This window comes from Siphateles boraxobius, unplaced genomic scaffold (assembly GCF_051911475.1).
Source record: "Siphateles boraxobius isolate OS27281-9 unplaced genomic scaffold, OSU_SipBor_1 25, whole genome shotgun sequence".
NCBI lineage: Eukaryota > Metazoa > Chordata > Actinopteri > Cypriniformes > Leuciscidae > Siphateles > Siphateles boraxobius.
In genome coordinates this window covers 37,752,501-37,776,286 of record NW_027508866.1, presented here as the reverse complement: position 1 = coordinate 37,776,286, position 23,786 = coordinate 37,752,501, and the positions used below count along the sequence as shown (strand labels likewise).

Below are 23,786 nucleotides of genomic sequence, written 5' to 3'. Positions count from 1 at the left end.
TACTCTCACTAAAACTACTGTAGATTACTGTAGACTAAACGCTGACCTTACTCTCACTAAAACTACTGTAGATTACTGTAGACTAAACGCTGAACTTACTCTCACTAAAACTACTGTAGATTACTGTAGACTAAACGCTGACCTTACTCTCACTAAAACTACTGTAGATTACTGTAGACTAAACGCTGAATTTACTCTCACTAAAACTACTGTAGATTACTGTAGACTAAACGCTGACCTTACTCTCACTAAAACTACTGTAGATTACTGTAGACTAAACACTGAACTTACTCTCACTAAAACTACTGTAGATTACTGTAGACTAAACGCTGACCTTACTCTCACTAAAACTACTGTAGATTACTGTAGACTAAACGCTGACCTTACTCTCACTAAAACTACTGTAGATTACTGTAGACTAAACGCTGAATTTACTCTCACTAAAACTACTGTAGATTACTGTAGACTAAACGCTGACCTTACTCTCACTAAAACTACTGTAGATTACTGTAGACTAAACGCTGAACTTACTTTCACTAAAACTACTGTAGATTACTGTAGACTAAACGCTGACCTTACTCTCACTAAAACTACTGTAGATTACTGTAGACTAAACGCTGAATTTACTCTCACTAAAACTACTGTAGATTACTGTAGACTAAACGCTGACCTTACTCTCACTAAAAGTACTGTAGATTACTGTAGACTAAACGCTGAAATTACTCTCAATAAAACTACTGTAGATTACTTCAGACTAAACGCTGACCTTACTCTCACTAAAACTACTGTAGATTACTGTAGACTAAACGCTGACCTTACTCTCACTAAAACTACTGTAGATTACTGTAGACTAAACGCTGAATTTACTCTCACTAAAACTACTGTAGATTACTGTAGACTAAACGCTGACCTTACTCTCACTAAAACTACTGTAGATTACTGTAGACTAAACGCTGAACTTACTCTCACTAAAACTACTGTAGATTACTGTAGACTAAACGCTGACCTTACCCTCACTAAAACTACTGTAGATTACTGTAGACTAAACGCTGACCTTACTCTCACTAAAACTACTGTAGATTACTGTAGACTAAACGCTGAACTTACTCTCACTAAAACTACTGTAGATTACTGTAGACTAAACGCTGACCTTACTCTCACTAAAACTACTGTAGATTACTGTAGATTAAACGCTGACCTTACTCTCACTAAAACTACTGTAGATTACTGTAGACTAAACGCTGACCTTACTCTCACTAAAACTACTGTAGATTACTGTAGACTAAACGCTGAACTTAATCTAACTAAAACTACTGTAGATTACTGTAGACTAAACGCTGTATTTACTCTCACTAAAACTACTGTAGATTACTGTAGACTAAACGCTGACCTTACTCTCACTAAAACTACTGTAGATTACTGTAGACTAAACGCTGAACTTACTCTCACTAAAACTACTGTAGATTACTGTAGACTAAACGCTGACCTTACTCTCACTAAAACTACTGTAGATTACTGTAGACTAAACGCTGAATTTACTCTCACTAAAACTAATGTAGATTACTGTAGACTAAACGCTGAAATTACTCTCAATAAAACTACTGTAGATTACTTCAGACTAAACGCTGACCTTACTCTCACTAAAACTACTGTAGATTACTGTAGACTAAACGCTGACCTTACTCTCACTAAAACTACTGTAGATTACTGTAGACTAAACGCTGAATTTACTCTCACTAAAACTACTGTAGATTACTGTAGACTAAACGCTGAAATTACTCTCAATAAAACTACTGTAGATTACTTCAGACTAAACGCTGACCTTACTCTCACTAAAACTACTGTAGATTACTGTAGACTAAACGCTGACCTTACTCTCACTAAAAGTACTGTAGATTACTGTAGACTAAACGCTGAAATTACTCTCAATAAAACTACTGTAGATTACTTCAGACTAAACGCTGACCTTACTCTCACTAAAACTACTGTAGATTACTGTAGACTAAACGCTGACCTTACTCTCACTAAAACTACTGTAGATTACTGTAGACTAAACGCTGAATTTACTCTCACTAAAACTACTGTAGATTACTGTAGACTAAACGCTGAAATTACTCTCAATAAAACTACTGTAGATTACTTCAGACTAAACGCTGACCTTACTCTCACTAAAACTACTGTAGATTACTGTAGACTAAAAGCTGACCTTACTCTCACTAAAACTACTGTAGATTGCTGTAGACTAAACGCTGAAATTACTCTCACTAAAACTACTGTAGATTACTGTAGACTAAAAGCTGACCTTACTCTCACTAAAACTACTGTAGATTGCTGTAGACTAAACGCTGAACTTACTCTCACTAAAACTACTGTAGATTACTGTAGACTAAACGCTGACCGTACTCTCACTAAAACTACTGTAGATTACTGTAGACTAAACGCTGACCTTACTCTCACTAAAACTACTGTAGATTACTGTAGACTAAACGCTGAAATTACTCTCACTAAAACTACTGTAGATTGCTGTAGACTAAACGCTGAACTTACTCTCACTAAAACTACTGTAGATTACTGTAGACTAAAAGCTGACCTTACTCTCACTAAAACTACTGTAGATTGCTGTAGACTAAACGCTGAACTTACTCTCACTAAAACTACTGTAGATTACTGTAGACTAAACGCTGACCTTACTCTCACTAAAACTACTGTAGATTACTGTAGACTAAAAGCTGACCTTACTCTCACTAAAACTACTGTAGATTGCTGTAGACTAAACGCTGAACTTACTCTCACTAAAACTACTGTAGATTACTGTAGACTAAACGCTGACCTTACTCTCACTAAAACTACTGTAGATTACTGTAGACTAAACGCTGACCTTACTCTCACTAAAACTACTGTAGATTACTGTAGACTAAACGCTGAATTTACTCTCACTAAAACTACTGTAGATTACTGTAGACTAAACGCTGAACTTACTCTCACTAAAACTACTGTAGATTACTGTAGACTAAACGCTGAACTTACTCTCACTAAAACTACTGTAGATTACTGTAGACTAAACGCTGAACTTACTCTCACTAAAACTACTGTAGATTACTGTAGACTAAACGCTGACCTTACTCTCACTAAAACTACTGTAGATTACTGTAGACTAAACGCTGAATTTACTCTCACTAAAACTACTGTAGATTACTGTAGACTAAAAGCTGACCTTACTCTCACTAAAACTACTGTAGATTACTGTAGACTAAACGCTGACCTTACTCTCACTAAAACTACTGTAGATTACTGTAGACTAAACGCTGAACTTACTCTCACTAAAACTACTGTAGATTACTGTAGACTAAACGCTGACCTTACTCTCACTAAAACTACTGTAGATTACTGTAGACTAAACGCTGAATTTACTCTCACTAAAACTACTGTAGATTACTGTAGACTAAACGCTGACCTTACTCTCACTAAAACTACTGTAGATTACTGTAGACTAAACACTGAACTTACTCTCACTAAAACTACTGTAGATTACTGTAGACTAAACGCTGACCTTACTCTCACTAAAACTACTGTAGATTACTGTAGACTAAACGCTGACCTTACTCTCACTAAAACTACTGTAGATTACTGTAGACTAAACGCTGAATTTACTCTCACTAAAACTACTGTAGATTACTGTAGACTAAACGCTGACCTTACTCTCACTAAAACTACTGTAGATTACTGTAGACTAAACGCTGAACTTACTTTCACTAAAACTACTGTAGATTACTGTAGACTAAACGCTGACCTTACTCTCACTAAAACTACTGTAGATTACTGTAGACTAAACGCTGAATTTACTCTCACTAAAACTACTGTAGATTACTGTAGACTAAACGCTGACCTTACTCTCACTAAAAGTACTGTAGATTACTGTAGACTAAACGCTGAAATTACTCTCAATAAAACTACTGTAGATTACTTCAGACTAAACGCTGACCTTACTCTCACTAAAACTACTGTAGATTACTGTAGACTAAACGCTGACCTTACTCTCACTAAAACTACTGTAGATTACTGTAGACTAAACGCTGAATTTACTCTCACTAAAACTACTGTAGATTACTGTAGACTAAACGCTGACCTTACTCTCACTAAAACTACTGTAGATTACTGTAGACTAAACGCTGAACTTACTCTCACTAAAACTACTGTAGATTACTGTAGACTAAACGCTGACCTTACCCTCACTAAAACTACTGTAGATTACTGTAGACTAAACGCTGACCTTACTCTCACTAAAACTACTGTAGATTACTGTAGACTAAACGCTGAACTTACTCTCACTAAAACTACTGTAGATTACTGTAGACTAAACGCTGACCTTACTCTCACTAAAACTACTGTAGATTACTGTAGATTAAACGCTGACCTTACTCTCACTAAAACTACTGTAGATTACTGTAGACTAAACGCTGACCTTACTCTCACTAAAACTACTGTAGATTACTGTAGACTAAACGCTGAACTTAATCTAACTAAAACTACTGTAGATTACTGTAGACTAAACGCTGTATTTACTCTCACTAAAACTACTGTAGATTACTGTAGACTAAACGCTGACCTTACTCTCACTAAAACTACTGTAGATTACTGTAGACTAAACGCTGAACTTACTCTCACTAAAACTACTGTAGATTACTGTAGACTAAACGCTGACCTTACTCTCACTAAAACTACTGTAGATTACTGTAGACTAAACGCTGAATTTACTCTCACTAAAACTACTGTAGATTACTGTAGACTAAACGCTGAAATTACTCTCAATAAAACTACTGTAGATTACTTCAGACTAAACGCTGACCTTACTCTCACTAAAACTACTGTAGATTACTGTAGACTAAACGCTGACCTTACTCTCACTAAAACTACTGTAGATTACTGTAGACTAAACGCTGAATTTACTCTCACTAAAACTACTGTAGATTACTGTAGACTAAACGCTGAAATTACTCTCAATAAAACTACTGTAGATTACTTCAGACTAAACGCTGACCTTACTCTCACTAAAACTACTGTAGATTACTGTAGACTAAACGCTGACCTTACTCTCACTAAAAGTACTGTAGATTACTGTAGACTAAACGCTGAAATTACTCTCAATAAAACTACTGTAGATTACTTCAGACTAAACGCTGACCTTACTCTCACTAAAACTACTGTAGATTACTGTAGACTAAACGCTGACCTTACTCTCACTAAAACTACTGTAGATTACTGTAGACTAAACGCTGACCTTACTCTCACTAAAACTACTGTAGATTACTGTAGACTAAACGCTGAATTTACTCTCACTAAAACTACTGTAGATTACTGTAGACTAAACGCTGACCTTACTCTCACTAAAACTACTGTAGATTACTGTAGACTAAACGCTGAACTTACTCTCACTAAAACTACTGTAGATTACTGTAGACTAAACGCTGACCTTACTCTCACTAAAACTACTGTAGATTACTGTAGACTAAACGCTGACCTTACTCTCACTAAAACTACTGTAGATTACTCTAGACTAAACGCTGAACTTACTCTCACTAAAACTACTGTAGATTACTGTAGACTAAACGCTGACCTTACTCTCACTAAAACTACTGTAGATTACTGTAGATTAAACGCTGACCTTACTCTCACTAAAACTACTGTAGATTACTGTAGACTAAACGCTGACCTTACTCTCACTAAAACTACTGTAGATTACTGTAGACTAAACGCTGAACTTAATCTAACTAAAACTACTCTAGATTACTGTAGACTAAACGCTGACCTTACTCTCACTAAAACTACTGTAGATTACTGTAGACTAAACGCTGACCTTACTCTCACTAAAACTATTGTAGATTACTGTAGACTAAACGCTGACCTTACTCTCACTAGAACTACTGTAGATTACTGTAGACTAAACGCTGAATTTACTCTCACTAAAACTATTGTAGATTACTGTAGACTACACGCTGAACTTACTCTCACTAAAACTACTGTAGATTACTGTAGACTAAACGCTGAATTTACTCTCACTAAAACTACTGTAGATTACTGTAGACTAAACACTGAATTTACTCTCACTAAAACTACTGTACATTACTGTAGACTAAACGCTGACGTTACTCTCACTAAAACTACTGTAGATTACTGTAGACTAAACGTTGACCTTACTCTCACTAAAACTACTGTAGATTACTGTAGACTAAACGCTGAATTTACTCTCACTAAAACTACTGTAGATTACTGTAGACTAAACGCTGAACTTACTCTCACTAAAACTACTGTAGATTACTGTAGACTAAACGCTGAACTTACTCTCACTAAAACTACTGTAGATTACTGTAGACTAAACGCTGACCTTACTCTCACTAAAGCTACTGTAGATTACTGTAGACTAAACGCTGACCTTACTCTCACTAAAACTACTGTAGATTACTGTAGACTAAACGCTGACCTTACTCTCACTAAAACTACTGTAGATTACTGTAGACTAAACGCTGAATTTACTCGCACTAAAACTACTGTAGATTACGGTAGACTAAAAGCTGACCTTACTCTCACTAAAACTACTGTAGATTACTGAAGACTAACCGCTGAACTTACTCTCACTAAAACTACTGTAGATTACTGTGGACTAACCGCTGAACTTACTCTCACTAAAACTACTGTAGATTACTGTGGACTAAACGCTGACCTTACTCTCACTAAAACTACTGTAGATTACTGTAGACTAAACGCTGACCTTACTCTCACTAAAACTACTGTAGATTACTGTAGACTAAACGCTGACCTTACTCTCACTGAAACTACTGTAGATTACTGTAGACTAAACGCTGAATTTACTCTCACTAAAACTACTGTAGATTACTGTAGACTAAACGCTGACCTTACTCTCACTAAAACTACTGTAGATTACTGTAGACTAAACGCTGACCTTACTCTCACTAAAACTACTGTAGATTACTGTAGACTAAACGCTGACCTTACTCTCACTAAAACTACTGTAGATTACTGTAGACTAAACGATGACCTTACTCTCACTAAAACTACTGTAGATTACTGTAGACTAAACGCTGACCTTACTCTCACTAAAACTACTGTAGATTACTGTAGACTAAACGCTGACCTTACTCTCACTAAAACTACTGTAGATTACTGTAGACTAAACGCTGACCTTACTCTCACTAAAACAACTGTAGATTACTGTAGACTAAAGCTGAACTTACTCTCACTAAAACTACTGTAGATTACTGTAGACTAAACGCTGAACTTACTCTCACTAAAACTACTGTAGATTACTGTAGACTAAATGCTGAATTTACTCTCACTAAAACTACTGTAGATTACTGTAGACTAAACGCTGAATTTACTCTCACTAAAACTACTGTAGATTACTGTAGACTAAACGCTGAATTTACTCTCACTAAAACTACTGTAGATTACTGTAGACTAAACGCTGAATTTACTCTCACTAAAACTACTGTAGATTACTGTAGACTAAAAGCTGACCTTACTCTCACTAAAACTACTGTAGATTACTGTAGACTAAACGCTGACCTTACTCTCACTAAAACTACTGTAGATTACTGTAGACTAAACGCTGAACTTACTCTCACTAAAACTACTGTAGATTACTGTAGACTAAACGCTGACCTTACTCTCACTAAAACTACTGTAGATTACTGTTGACTAAACGGTGAACTTACTCTCACTAAAACTACTGTAGATTACTGTAGACTAAACGCTGACCTTACTCTCACTAAAACTACTGTAGATTACTGTAGACTAAACGCTGAATTTACTCTCACTAAAACTACTGTAGATTACTGTAGACTAAACGCTGACCGTACTCTCACTAAAACTACTGTAGATTACTGTAGACTAAACGCTGAACTTACTCTCACTAAAACTACTGTAGATTACTGTAGACTAAACGCTGAACTTACTCTCACTAAAACTACTGTAGATTACTGTAGACTAAACGCTGAACTTACTCTCACTAAAACTACTGTAGATTACTGTAGACTAAACACTGAATTTACTCTCACTAAAACTACTGTAGATTACTGTAGACTAAACGCTGAACTTACTTTAACTAAAACTACTGTAGATTACTGTAGACTAAACGCTGACCTTACTCTCACTAAAACTACTGTAGATTACTGTAGACTAAACGCTGAACTTACTTTAACTAAAACTACTGTAGATTACTGTAGACTAAACGCTGACCTTACTCTCACTAAAACTACTGTAGATTACTGTAGACTAAACGCTGAACTTACTTTCACTAAAACTACTTCACAGGTTACAGGAAAGTTTCAAAGAGGAGTGAATCCGTTCACGCGCGGCTGCTGTCTCAACCTGCAGTTTGTGCTCTTCAGTCCCATCATGCCGAGGTGAGCGGGTTAACTAACAAGAAACTCGGATTAATTAATTAGTAAGTAATAGCGCTCAGTTGAATGTGGCAGTTCACTATTAGCTAATCAATAACTACTATTTTTTTCATACCTCAGTGAAGACTACTATATACAGGTTCATACTTAATATTAATAATTAATCATTTATAATAAAAGGTAATGGTAACCCATTAGTAATGACTCCATCTTTTTAAAGGAACTACTAATTATTTGGATCAATAATATTCTAAAGTGCAAAACATGATAACTACCTAATATTGACTGAAGTCATTGTAAGCTGTTGAGGTTTTTGTAAGATTTTGGATAGTAATTCCTTCCGATGGATTTGGTAACACTTTAGTTATTACTAGTGTTTCCATGATCTTCACTTTATATATTGATCCAAATAATTAGTAGTTCTTTTAGGAGGATGCAGTAACACTTCATTTATTACTATTGGATTACCATTTCCTTATATTATACAGTACATTATGCATTATTAATATTAATTATGAATCTCTATAAATTAGCTCTTAGTAGTCTTCTGTGACGATTGTACTAGTTCACTATTACTTACTAATTTGTTAATCAGAGTTTCTTGTTCGTTAATAGTAGTTACTGTTAATAGTGTGTTACTCATTTGTTCGAGTGTAGTTATTCATTAATGAAGGAACAATACCGATAACAGCATGCATGTTTAGGACAGAATATTTTTTGTGCACACATGCTTTTTTTAATATTATTGTATTAAATTATAACTGTATTGAAGTTTTATCGTTGTTATGATTGTTTCTGCTCTTCTAATCGTAGGTACACTGGGAAACTCAGCGACAGATTGCCGGTCCGCATTCATCCTCCGTTCCATCAGCCCGAGTCTCAGAAACTGGCGAAGAGCTCCGAGAACTGCGTCTCCAGCCAAACTCTTCCTGTGAAGGTACACGTCTTTCATAAATACTGCATTTATGGTACATGGTGTGGATATGTACAGTATGCATAGAATGTATATGCACATTTACATTTAATCATTTAGCAGACGCTTTTATCCAAAGTATAGTGAAGCCAAAGACAAATTTCCACTTGTGGACAATAAAGCAACTAAACTAAACTTAACATGAAAGCTGTGAATAAATGAATACGATCATCAGAGTTAACCTGCGTTCAGCTGTGGCTCATAAACTCACTTAGTTTTAGAGAGTTTTATAGATAAAGATACTGTCAGTTTAGATCGTCTATTTAGAAATTTACCATTTTAGCATATAAATGTTGTTATGTATTTAGTTGAATGAGATTTGACTTTATAACACATCAGGTTTTACTGATAAATAAATACTGCTCTGAATAAATAATTATTTATTGTAAAAAAACAATTATTTAAAGATATATTGACAGCTTAGATACAAAGCTTGACTATATTTGAATTGGTTCCTTGCCACTGTTGCCATTTCACCATTCTGATTATGACTTATGCAACAGTGTTATTTTACTATAATTGTGATAATATAGTTTTTACAAAATTTTTGATTTATTAATATTTTGAATTGATTTTTATATTTTCTGTTTTCATTCAAAGTTTTAGTAATAGTATTGTGTTTTTTATTTTTATTAGCTATTGTTTTTTAAATATATCTGTATAGTTTCTATTAATATTTTGAATTTGTTTTTATTTTTATTTTCAGATAGCCTTATCTGAACGTTTGAAAGTTACAAACATGTTTCTTATTGTATTAGTTTAATTTTAACAACCCTGGTTTGTAAGGTTTCAAAGCAGCTTTACAGAAAATGTACAAGTTCACTTTACAATTTACAGTGATCTGTTATCAGAGGAAACTGTCTAAGTTATGTATTTCAGAAATGTAAATAGTTAGCTAAAAATGTATTAATTTAAACAATGTAATAATTAAAGGCAGAAACAATGAGCTCATTGAAGTAATGAATACTTGTTTGTTAACAAATGATTGACATGTAGACAGTGAGAGTGTGATTTTTTTCGTCACTGCTGGTATAGTATCTGTATAATATTTTGTGTTTGTTTAAGTCTCTGGAAGAAGTAGATGATCCAGACAGTAAAGGTTTGTCCAGTCCACCTCCACTGCCCCCTAAACCAGACCCAGTCCTGCTCAAGAACCATCTTGCAGCTTTGGAAGGTGTGTGGACGTGTGAGAGCTGAGCAGAATCATGTTTCTGGAAGGTCTGAAACACTAAACGAGTTCATGTCCTCTCGTTGTGCTTTATAACAGAGAGTTTGCTCCAGTCCAGAGCCGTAATGCCTTCAGGACACAAAATGAATCCACTTCAGACTTCAGAGTCGCCCACCAGAGTGCTCTACCAAGTTCCCAGAGATCAGGTGAGACTGTTTAAAGTCTTAGTGCTGTGCAATCAAAATCTTTACCACGATAGAAGTGAGTTTCAACCACAGTAAGGAATGCTATATCAATATAGCAATTCTGCATGAAATCAGAGACGCTACTAATTAAAATGAAAGCCGTTGCCTATATTTCTCAATCTCTTCGCTTAGATGGCTGCTAGTTTCATTTGGAAAATGTTATACTCACATCAGACTCTTTGACAACTGGCTAGTTTTTACTTGTATGTTTATTGATGCTTTTTGAGTATTGTACACTCTCGCTTATATCACAACGACCATTATCTAAATCCCTTAATTACTTTCAGAGTGTGTCCGAGCATCAGACTTTTGCTGACTTTTCATCTGTGACAACCGATCACTTTACTCTCACTTAGAACAAAACCTACATTTACATTTAGTCATTTAGCAGACGCCTTTGTCTGAAGTAGGGTTGGGTACCGAAACGCGGTGCCAATAGGGAACCGGTTCTGACCTAAACGGTAGTTACGAGACCGAATAAGAATGAAAATTTCGGTGCCTGACTTTTTTTTTACCGCCCCCTGGTGTTCTGGCGTCAACTTGCGTGACGTCAGTGCCGCTTGTTGAACTGATGGCGAGGGGATTAATGAAGATGCCGAAGGCAAAATGCTCAAAGGATTGGCTGGATTTCAAGTGTAAAATTACGCGTCAGAACGCCCTCTCTGTGCCGATTGTCTGAAGCCCATATAGAATCACACCAATTCATTGGCTGATGGCACAGGCGCCGCCTCGACGCTCTTACGTCGTCATATTATATTAGCGCGCGCATCATCTGCTCCTCAGATTTCTCTGCCGAAAAAGGAAGCTTGTCGGCAGCGCAAGGAGTTTCTCGTTCCCCATTCAGAGAACATAGGTTACACCTGTAACCAGAGACGTTCTCTTTCATAGGTTAACTCAACGCTGCGTAGCTAAGACGCAGTGGGAACGAAATACCAAACTCGCCAAACTAAGCGCTGCCGTAACTAGTACAACGACCAGATAACTTGCATGACTGGTTCAAGCAGACAAAACATGGGAACCTGGAGACATGTCGAGATTAGATTACCCGGGTAGTAATCTCTATTAATCTCCAGTATTATTACATTGTTTGATAACATATTGTTTTATTTTATATTATATAAATGAATTTTTATTTTATATTGGTTTATTTATTATTACCATATGTTACTTATATTTATATTGTTTAAAGATTTAAGTTAATATTGTGTCCAGTTTGGCCCTGTAAATAAAAGGTTTTTATTTTTTGACAAAGTGTGTGCAGTTTTGTTTTCTTAAGTACCGGTTCAAGAACCGTTTAAGCACCGAAACCGTTTAAAAAATACCAAGTAGGTACTGGTATCAGATAAAACCCAACCGATACCCAACCCTAGTCCAAAGCGACTTACCAATGAGGACTAAAGCAAGCGAGTCATCGTGAAGAGGCAAAAACAACGCGAAAAGTTGAGGCATTTTGTGGCTCTCTGAGATGGTACCACGAGCCGTCGCTCATTGACCGATCGTAGGCTTCTGGTGGGGATGTAGACTCGTAGGAGCAAGTGAAAGTAGGACGGAGCGGAGTCTGTGCTCGATCTGGATCATTTGTAGAGGTTTAGTTGCACATGATGGAAGTCCAGCTAGAAGAGCATTGCAGTAATCAAGCCTAGAAATAACCAGGGCCTGGACGAGAAGTTGTGTTGCATGCTCAGTTAGGAAAGGCCTGATCTACCTGATGTTGTGCAGTGCAAACCTGCATGATCGAGCTGTCTTTGTAATGTGGGCTGTGAAGGTCAGCTGGTCATTAATTATTACTCCAAGATTTCTGAGCAACCTTGAAGGGGCGATTGATGATGAATCTAGCTGGATAGTGAAGTCATGCTGTAGAGTCGGATTGGCAGGGAGGACGAGAAGCTCTTTTTTTAATTTAAATCTCTTTATATGTCAAAACCGGTCGACATAAAAAATTATTTATAGAACAAAAACGACTGACATTTAAATCTCTTAACGGAACAAAACCGGACGATATTTACATCTCTAAACTAAACAAAACCGACCGATATTTAAATATCTTAATGGAACAAAACCGGCCGATATTTAAATCTCTTAACGGAACAAAACCAGCCGATATTTAAATCTCTTAACGGAACAAAACCGGCCGATATTTAAATCTCTTAACGGAACAAAACCAGCCGATATTTAAATCTCTTAACGAAACAAAACCAGCTGATATTTAAATCTCTTAACGGAACAAAACCAGCCGATATTTAAATATCTTAACGGAACAAAACCGGCCGATATTTAAATCTCTTAACGGAACAAAACCAGCCGATATTTAAATATCTTAACGGAACAAAACCGGCCGATAATTAAATCTCTTAACGGAACAAAACCGGCCGATATTTAAATCTCTTAACGGAACAAACCAGGCCGATATTTAAATCTCTTAACGGAACAAAACCGGCCGATATTTAAATCTCTTAACGAAACAAAACCAGGCGATATTTAAATCTCTTAACGAAACAAAACCAGCCGATATTTAAATCTCTTAACGGAACAAAACCGACCGATATTTAAATCTCTTAATTAAACAAAACCAGCCGATATTTAAATCTCTTAACGGAACAAAACCGACCGATATTTAAATATCTTAACGAAACAAAACCAGCCGATATTTAAATCTCTTAACGGAACAAAACCGACCGATATTTAAATCTCTTAACGAAACAAAACCGGCCGATATTTAAATCTCTTAACGGAACAAAACCGGCCGATATTTAAATCTCTTAACGGAACAAAACCGGCCGATATTTAAATCTCTTAACGGAACAAAACCGGCCGATATTTAAATCTCTTAACGAAACAAAACCGGCCGATATTTAAATCTCTTAACGAAACAAAACCAGCCGATATTTAAATCTCTTAACGGAATAAAACCGACCGATATTTAAATCTCTTAACGAAACAAAACCAGCCGATATTTAAATCTCTTAACGGAACAAAACCGACCGATATTTAAATCTCATAAAGCAACGAAACTATCCCCAAGCCCTAAAACTTGCATTATAGACATAACAGTACAACTTTCTGTAAATAAATTTGACTTCTAAGATACCTTGTGATGTTTTCCAGAATAAATATCTGAACACAGTTTTAACTATAAAGTTGTGGCTGCATGTTCTTCTAGATGTTCTCTTAATTATTTGATAAATTGGTAACACTTTACAATAAGGTTCATTAGTTAACATTAGTTAATGTATTAACTAACATGAACTAACATTGAGCAATACTTTAGTTACAGTATTTATTAATATTAGTTAATAAAAATAAATCTGTTCATTGTTTGTTCATGTTAGTTCACAGTGCATTAACTAATGTTAACAAGATTTTAATTAAGTAGTAGTAAATGTTGAAATTAACATTAACAACGATGAATAAATGCTGTTTAAGTGCAGTTCATTATTAGTTCATGCTAACTAATGTCCATTAACTTATTGTAAAGTGTTACCAATAGATTTGCCTTCTATGATACCTTGTCTAGAATAAATATCTGAACACATTTTTACTACAAAGCTGTGGCTGCATGTTCTTCTAGATGTTCAATGTACAATTTATTTATAAAGCACATATTAATACAACAACAGTTGACCACTGTGCTGTACATGGGACAAAGCAAAATAATCATAAAATCACATTCAAATTCTATATCATTACAACATTGTCACAGATAAAACCCGAATACAATGAGGCATTAATAAAAACCTGTTACACCATTAACACAACACTCATGTATGATCAGACGCCAGAATAAAAATACAAATTTAGATGATGTTTTTTTGTCTGTCCCTGTAGATCGGGACGAGGATTTCCCCGCTGGTCCCGCAGGAGCACGTGTCCGATCCCAGTCTCCTTCAGTCGGAGAATCCCGGAAACTCTCAGAGTCTGAATTCCCGCTCGCTGAGTCTGAAACACTCCCACTGTCGCGTAGCCGAACCTCCAGGTCCTTATCCGAGCGCTAGCGTCCTCATTAGCCGATCCGGGAGTCTGTCTTACGACAGTCTTCTGCGTCCCGTCGAGCGCCTCGGATCCCAGACGCCATTCCTTCCCATGGATTCGAGTGTCTCGCGAGGTCCCGGATGCAACTGCAGCCCGGTGTTCATGAATATTAGCCGGCATTCGCCTCACCGCGAGCCGTCGCCTGTCTGCTACGACAGCCTCACTAAACCGCTAATGAGCTCCATTCAGGAGCGCCGGGAACCTGACGAGAAGGACAAACCTCTCGCTTCGAACTCCGGGATCTACGACATTCCCAGCAGACGAAGCCTTCCGCATGATTTACGAGGCCCGTCATCTCGTGGACCGACTCCTCCGGCATACGGCTCGCGCGAGTTCCTCCTTAGCAGCGCGGCATACGGATACGGGAGCCGGTCGCATCTGTCTTCCTCCTCCTCGTCTTCGCTCAACCGCACGCCTCGGACCGCCAGCTCCCCGCTTCACTTTAACCGATCCCTCTCTCCCTCCTTCTATCACTCTCTGGACCGACATTCCCAACAGTTCCCATCGGCTCTTCCCAGCTCCTCCTACAGCCATCAGAAAGCACTGGCGTTCATCAGAGGAGAAGAAAGACCCGAACCTGAACTATGAGTCCTTCACGGAAATCATCAAAATATCAGGGAATTTTAATAAGGATTATGCAGACCTGGAAAATCTCACTTTCTTGCTCAAAAGGTGTTGGGAGATGCTGATACGCCATCAATTATTCTTCTAATATATGCTGATTTGCTGCACAAGAAACATTTCTGATTATTATCAATGTTGAAAACAGTTTCATATTTTTGTGGAAACTGATACATTTCATTTTTCAGGATTCTTTGATGAATTGAAAGTTCTAAAGAACAGCATTTATTTGAAATAGAATCTTTTATAACATTATAAATATCTTTCTTTACTGTCACTTTTGATCAACGGAATCACTCTTAACGGAACAAAAACGATCGATATTTAAATCTCTTAACGGAACAAAAACGACCGATATTTAAATCTCTTAACGGAACAAAACAGTCAAACATTTAAATCTCTTAACGGAACAAAACCGACCGCTATTTAAATCTCTTAACAGAACAAAACCAACCGATATTTAAATCTCTTAATGGAACAAAACCAACCAATATTTAAATATCTTAATGGAGCAAAACGGTGCAATATTTAAATCTCTTAACGTAACAAAACCAACCAATATTTAAATCTCTTACTGGAACAAAACCGACCGATATTTAAATCTCTTAACGGAACAAAACCGACCGATATGTAAATCTCTTAACGGAACAAAACCAACCGACGTTTAAATCTCTTAACGGAACAAAAACTACAGATATTTAAATCTCTTAACGGAACAAAACAGTGCAACATTTAAATCTCTTAACGGAACAAAACCGACCGATATTTAAATCTCTTAATGGAACAAAACCAACCGATATTTAATTATCTTAACGGATCAAAACCGACCGATATTTAAATCTCTTAACGGAACAAAAACGACAGATATTTAAATCTCTTAACGGAACAAAACAGTGCAACATTTAAATCTCTTAACGGAACAAAACCGACCGATATTTAAATCAATTAACGGAACAAAACCAACCGATATTTAATTATCTTAACGGATCAAAACCGACCGATATTTAAATCTCTTAACGGAACAAAACCGAACGATATTTAAATCTCTTAATGGAACAAAACCAGCCGATATTTAAATCTCTTAACGGAACAAAACCGCCCGATATTTAAATCTCTTAACGGATCAAAACCGACCGATATTTAAATCTCTTAACGGAACAAAACCGACCAATATTTAATTCTCTTAACGGAACAAAACCAACCGATATTTAAATCTCTTAACGGAACAAAATCGACCGATATGTAAATCTCTTAACGGAACAAAACCAACCGACGTTTAAATCTCTTAACGGAACAAAAACAGCCGATATTTAAATCTCTTAACGGAACAAAACCGCCCGATATTTAAATCTCTTAACGGAACAAAACCAACCGATATTTAATTATCTTAACGGATCAAAACCGACCGATATTTAAATCTCTTAACGGAACAAAACCGAACGATATTTAAATCTCTTAATGGAACAAAACCAGCCGATATTTAAATCTCTTAACGGAACAAAACCGTCCGATATTTAAATCTCTTAACGGATCAAAACCGACCGATATTTAAATCTCTTAACGGAACAAAACCGACCGATATTTAATTCTCTTAACGGAACAAAACCAACCGATATTTAATTATCTTAACGGATCAAAACTGACCGATATTTAAATCTCTTAACGGAACAAAACCGCCCGATATTTAAATCTCTTAACGGAACAAAACCAAACGATATTTAAATCTCTTAACGGAACAAAACCGCCCGATATTTAAATCTCTTAACGGAACAAAACCAACCGATATTTCATTATCTTAACGGATCAAAACTGACCGATATTTAAATCTCTTAACGGAACAAAATCGACCGATATTTAAATCTCTTAACGGAACAAAACCAGCCGATATTTAAATATCTTAACGGAACTGAACCGACTGATATTTAAATCTCTTAATGGAACAAAACCAACCTATATTTAAATCTCTTAACAGAACAAAACCAACCAATATTTAAATATCTTAACGGCTCAAAACCGACCAATATTTAAATCTCTTAACGGAACAAAACCGACCGTTATTTCAATCTGTACGGATACGGGAGCCGGTCGCATCTGTCTTCCTCCTCCTCGTCTTCGCTCAACCGCACGCCTCGGACCGCCAGCTCCCCGCTGCACTTTAACCGATCCCTCTCTCCCTCCTTCTATCACTCTCTGGACCGACATTCCCTACATTTCCCATCGGCTCTTCCCAGCTCCTCCTACGGCCATCAGAAAGCACTGGCGTTCATCAGAGGAGAAGAAAGACCCGAACCTGAACTATGAGTCCTTCACGGAAATCATCAAAATATCAGGGAATTTTAATAAGGATTATGCAGACCTGGAAAATTTCACTTCCTTGCTCAGAAGGTGTTGGGAGATGCTGATACGCCATCAATTATTCTTGTAATATATGCTGATTTGCTGCACAAGAAACATTTCTGATTATTATCAATGTTGAAAACAGTTCATATTTGTGTGGAAACTTTTATTTTTCAGGATTCTTTGATGAATAGAAAGTTCTAAAGAACAGCATTTATTTGAAATAGAATATTTTGTAACATTATAAATGTATTTACTGTCACTAATGATCAATTTAATGTGTCCTTGGTGAATAAAAGTTATTCTTATTTACGCCAATCACAGTTTCCACTTTTCAACATTGATAATAATCAGAAATGTTTCTTAATCATCAAAATCATCATATTATACTGATTTCTGAAGGATCAAGTGACACTGAAGACTGGAGTAATGATGCTGAAAATTCAGCCTTGATCACAGGAATAAATTACACTTTACTATATTTTCACATAGAAAACAGCTGATTTACACTGGAATAACTGTTTTTATTGTATTTTTATCAAATAAATGCAGCCTTGGTGAACAGAAGAAACTCTTTCAGATTACAAAAACATGTAATTATTACCAACTTTTGACCAGCAGTGTATGTATTTTTAAAATGTATTTACAGGAATATATTGCATAATAAAATTCTATTCTATGAGCAATTATTATTTAGCTTCTTTTTTAAATTTTAACAATTCAAGTATGGTGCTTTAAAATTATTTAAAACAGTTATTTGTTAATTGTATAATTAAAATATATTTGTTTTTTGTTATTTCTTTTTTCTGTATCAATATTGTGTTTTATAATTTATTTCTTGGCTAATAAAGTTTGATTTGTTGACTTCATAATTTTGCTTTGATATTCTTTCAATGAATGTTGTATTTTATCCTCTTAAAGTCCTCATGAAACTGAAGTTGAGCTAGTCTTCTCTATTGTTCCCTTTCAAAGCAATGCTTAGCGCATTAGGAACGTCTTAAATCGTGACCAGCTGTGAATATTTTGTTTGTAACACGTCAATAGAAATGACCCGGAGGTAATATAGCCTCAGTCGGTGACGTCATCGGCGCGCACCTGCGACATGGGGCTATAAATAGATGATCCACAGGTGCATCGTCAGGTCTTTTCTCTTCAGAGGTCATTCTGTGCATGTGTGCATCAAACTCTCTTTATCTCTTACCTTTATATCTGACTACAGATCTTTGTGAGGAGTTAGTTTTCATCAGGCAGTGTGCAGAAATTCTAATTTTTCTCTGAACGTTTTTAAAAGAGTTTTAAAAAATGAGTCAACAGAGTAAGCGTTGTGTCCCTCGTTTGGGGGAGGAGCAAGCAGCTCTTGCGTTTGAGCAGGGCGAGTGCGAGCATTGTGAGCTGTTCACAGTTAAAATGCTGCGTCCTCGTCTTAGCTACTTCCAGACCGCACCCACATTACCATCATGGGGCTCCTGCTTGGATCTGGCTGATGAGTAAGGCTACGTTCACACTGCAGGCTGAAACGACCCAATTCCGATTTTTTTTGCCCCTATGCAACCTGTATCTGATTTTTTCATGACAGTCTGAATGACACAGATCCGATCTTTTCAAATGCGACCCAGGCCACTTGGGTATGTGGTCCAAATCTGATATGTATCCGATCTTTTGAAATGCGACTTCAATCTGAACGGCCAGGTCACATGTATCCCACCCGCACGTCATTGATATGCGACAAACGTCATAATTCTGCGTTGAAGTAGGCGGGAATGAGAAGATAAACAACAACTGGCGGACGATGCTGAGACCATAGACATCATATAGATATATATGATGTCTATGGCTGAGACCAGTCAATAGAAGGGAAGCGAGGTTTCTGATTTAATTAATATTTGGACGTCGTTGACCGTTGAGTACTTTTCTGCGCATGCGGGTCACTTCTGGGTCATTTTACATTCACGTTCTCGTTCACACAGGAGATCACAAAAGGTCGCATTTAATTGGAAATGTGAACGGCCTTGCAAAAAAATCGGATTTTTTCAAAAAATCGGAATTGAGCATTAAGCCCCTGCAGTGTGAACGAGGCCTAAGAGACGGGTTCGTCCCTTTCGCTTGCTCAGTCACCAGATCCACACGTCCCCTCGCGTGATCTCGAAGCGCGCCCGGTGCTTCTTCGGATCACGCGGGGGCAATGATATATCTCTTGGGTCTGCGGACTATGAGCAGCCTGCCTCTGAGCGTTCCTATCGTGAAGAAAAATCTGTTGAGGAATTGCTCGAGGTGGTTACTCGCGCGGTGGCCAGGTTACAGCTTGACTGGCCACCCGAACAAGAGACCCCCAAACAATCTAAGCTAGAGGATAGGTTTCTGTCCGGTGGCAGGGGGGAGGGACCACAACCCCAGTCTCTCCCCTTCTTCGAGGACCTCCATGACGAGCTAACAAAGTCATGAAGTAAACCATATGCTTCTCGCGTCTTTGTGCCTTCGACGTTGACTTTTTCGACTATCGTAGGTGCGAAGTCGCGGGGGTATGCGGAGATGCCGCAGGTTGAAGATACGCTCGCGAGCTATCTCTCGCCTGATTCGGCATCTTTGTTAAAGAGACCTATCCTCCCCACGAAGCCATGTAGAACAACTTCGGCACTCGTGGGAAAAGCTTATCAAGCTGCAGGACGATGCGGGCACAACTGTCTCCCGCTCGAATCAAGACCATTCGGCATACCATGAGCAAAGTCAGGCTAGGCCAAGATCGCACTGTTCGTCAGAACCAAAAATTTTTAGGTTTAATGGCTTTAGCATCCACGGTGATTCCTCTGGGGCTGTTGCACATGAGACCGTTTCAGTTGTGGCTAAAAGCCAGGGGATTTCATCCCAGGGCCAATCCTCAAAGGCAAATAAAAGTGACGTGCTGCGGGCTTCGTACACTATCTCTGTGGCTCAGACCCCGGTTCCTCACCTTGGGTCCCACTCTTGGAGCGCCTTGTCGTTGCAGATTGTTAACGATAGACGCCTCCCTGATGGGCTGGGGAGCGTGGCCCAAAATGCGCCTGTAAGCGTTTCCGCCAGTTTCTCTACTCCCGGAAGTTCTAGCCAGAATACGCCATCAAGGGTCTTGCCTCTTACTGATAGCGCCGCGTTGGCCGAACAGAGTATGATTCTCGGAGATAATCGAGATAATAACTTGTTAAATGTGGTTCTTCACTTCAAATATTAAGGGTGGCTTAAGTGTAGTTTAACTAACTTTACCATCAAAATGTAAATATAACAGGTCTGATGGCTGGAAAAGCTTTTCTTTGCTTTATTGATCAGTCAGTATGGAAGCCTGTTTCTGCCACAGAATAAAAAATAAAAAAGGTAATTGCGACCTTTTATCTCACAATTCTGACTTGGGAGATATAAAGTCAGAATTGCGTGATATAAAGTCAGAATTGCGAGAAAAAAAGTTAGAATTGTGAGTTTATATCTTGCAATTCTGAATTTATAACACACAATTGCGACTTTATATCATGCAATTCTGAGATATAAAGTCAGAGTTGATATAAAGTCAGAATTGCGTGATATAAACATGAATGTGAGATAAAGTCGCAAGTGTAGTTCCAGTTATAAACTACATAATTTAGTTTCTACATCATTATCTTCCTCTGACCCTTATTTAACCTTTTCACTGACAGTGACCTCCAGACTCACAATAGTTGTAATGCACTTTGAGTTTGATCACAAATCCTCTCTGCATCTCCCCAGTTACCCAGATCAGTTTGAATCTTACAAATGAGCATACAGCTAATAATATTGATGATATATAATGTTCATATTCTCGCACATGCGCAGTGAGTCCGAGGAGCGCGCGACTCGTCCGTGTCTGATGATCACATGACCCCAGGTCTTTTCCCGCGAGCACACGGTGTGATGGAAACACTTCTCTGGGCTTTGATCAAATATTAACAGTGCTGTGTGAGCCGGAAAGTGTGTTTGATGTGGTTCAGTCGAGCTGGACTGATAAACAGCAGAACCGGAGTATTATTGACTGATAGTGATTATTCTGTGTCAGTACAGGAAGAACCTCAACACATTATGTTTTATGTGTCTCGCAAATCAGAGTTCAGACCAGATGAAAATGCTGTCATGAGTTGCTCACAATCCTTCCACCTGTGAAACAGGGCTATTAAGTTATAATTATGATACTAAAAAGTTAAAATTGACAGTCATAATTTTGACTTATGAGATAAAATACTAAATCATTATTAATAATTAAATTCTACTTTTAGGTCATAATTATGGCATGAAGAAAAGGTTTCCCAAACAGAGATTAAGCCTAGTTTTAAACTTAAATGGCCATATAATCAGACTAACAACACGTCTCAGGTTACGACTGTAACCTATGTTCCCTGAGAACAGGGAACGAGACACTGCGTCAATGACGCTTTGGGGAACGCCTCAGGCGTGACAGGTGTCTGAAACCACTATCAAATCACGGCAATCACATTGACCGGCGACAGCCCGTGAATCATTAGCGTGAATGATTATCGTGCGACCTGGAAGTATAAAAGGGCACCTTGCAAACATGACAAATCACCTTATCGTCTGAAGGGACTGTTCGGTAGGCAAGCCCCGAGGCATCCAACCCGAGGGACTGCGAAGCTGGCAGTGAACCACTCGGCCCGGATCTCAGAGACAGGATATCCCGGAGAGTATGACTCAGCATAGTGCTTTCCAACCCCTGCTAGCGAGGGGAGTTTCTCTACTCGATCCACGGATCTACCCAGTGTCTGTGTTACAAAACAGTGAGGAGGCCTGTGAAGGCCTAAGGGCTGATCTAACTGAAGGCCTCACGAGAGGCCTACGACTGTCTGACCAGACTCAGGAGGCCGCGTGCTCATAGTGACCCTCGGTGAGGGGAGCACAAGGTCCGCCTGGTAGGCAAACCAGGCTGTAGGCAGGAAAAAGGTTCTGGGAGGGAACCAGTTGCAGAGAATGAACACTTTAGCGAGCCAGGGCGCAAGCTCGCCTTCAGCAGCTGCCTACTAAGGCTAGCTGAAACTGACAGCAAGAGGCCACTAGCTTCCTAAACCCAGCACCACTAGGAAACCATTCACAGGGAGGCCTGGTGAGGCCTACAACCTGATAACCAGAGTATGTGGGGAACTCACCTTCAGGGAGGCCTGGTGAGGCCTACTACCTGATAACCACAATCTGTGGGAACTCAACTTCAAGGAGGCCTGGTGAGGCTTACTACCTGAACGTTCCCATTCAGGGAGACCTGGTAGGGCCTAAACCCTGATAACCACAGCATGTGGGGAACTCACCTTCAGGGAGGCCTGGTGAGGCCTACTACCTGATAACCACAATCGGTGAGAACTCACCTGCAGGGAGGCCTGGTGAGGCCTACTACCTGACCGTTCTCATTCAAGGAGGCCTGGTGGAGCCTACTACCTGATAATCACAGCATGTGGGAACTCACCTTCAGGGAGGCCTGGTGAGGCCTGCTACCTGACAGCCAAAATATTTGGAAGTTCACATTCAGGGAGGCCCAGAGAGGCCTACTACCTGACAGCCACAATATTTGGGAGCTCACATTCAGGGAGGCCCAGAGAGGCCTACTACCTGATAGCCAACGTAAGTGGGAATTTGCCTTTAGGGCGGCCGGGTGAGGCCTACTACCCGATAACCATCTTAAGTGGGAATTCACCTTCAGGGAGGCCTGAGTGGCCTACTACCTGAAAACCACTGGTAGCTATGAGCCCTGAGTCCGGGTGATAGTACAAGGTGGGCTGCTAAGGCCAGCTGGCTGGGGACTTGCCTATCAGGGAAGCCTGGTCGGGCCTACTAGCTGAAAGCAAGTCACATTCTGCTATAACATACACTGTTGGGAACCATACTACACGAGCATATTTTACGATTGGGCTTACAGTAGCGCTATAAAGTATGTCCCACAAAGTTGGGACTCACCTTCGAGGAGGCCTGTTTAAGGCTTACTACCCATCAGTAAGTCAACTGCCCAAACCACC

General features: G+C 38.4%; 1 protein-coding gene across 1 annotated transcript in view; it reads left to right on the top strand.

The window, feature by feature from the left end:
• arvcfa (ARVCF delta catenin family member a) overlaps positions 1 to 23,786 on the top strand; it is a 131,208-nt gene that overhangs the window by 28,291 nt on the left and 79,131 nt on the right. Inside the window, exons 6-9 of the mRNA XM_077243832.1 lie at positions 8,329 to 8,420; positions 9,231 to 9,354; positions 10,456 to 10,564; positions 10,658 to 10,764. Of these exons, the coding sequence (XP_077099947.1) occupies positions 8,329 to 8,420; positions 9,231 to 9,354; positions 10,456 to 10,564; positions 10,658 to 10,764 (432 nt within the window). The remainder of the gene's footprint in view (positions 1 to 8,328; positions 8,421 to 9,230; positions 9,355 to 10,455; positions 10,565 to 10,657; positions 10,765 to 23,786) is intronic.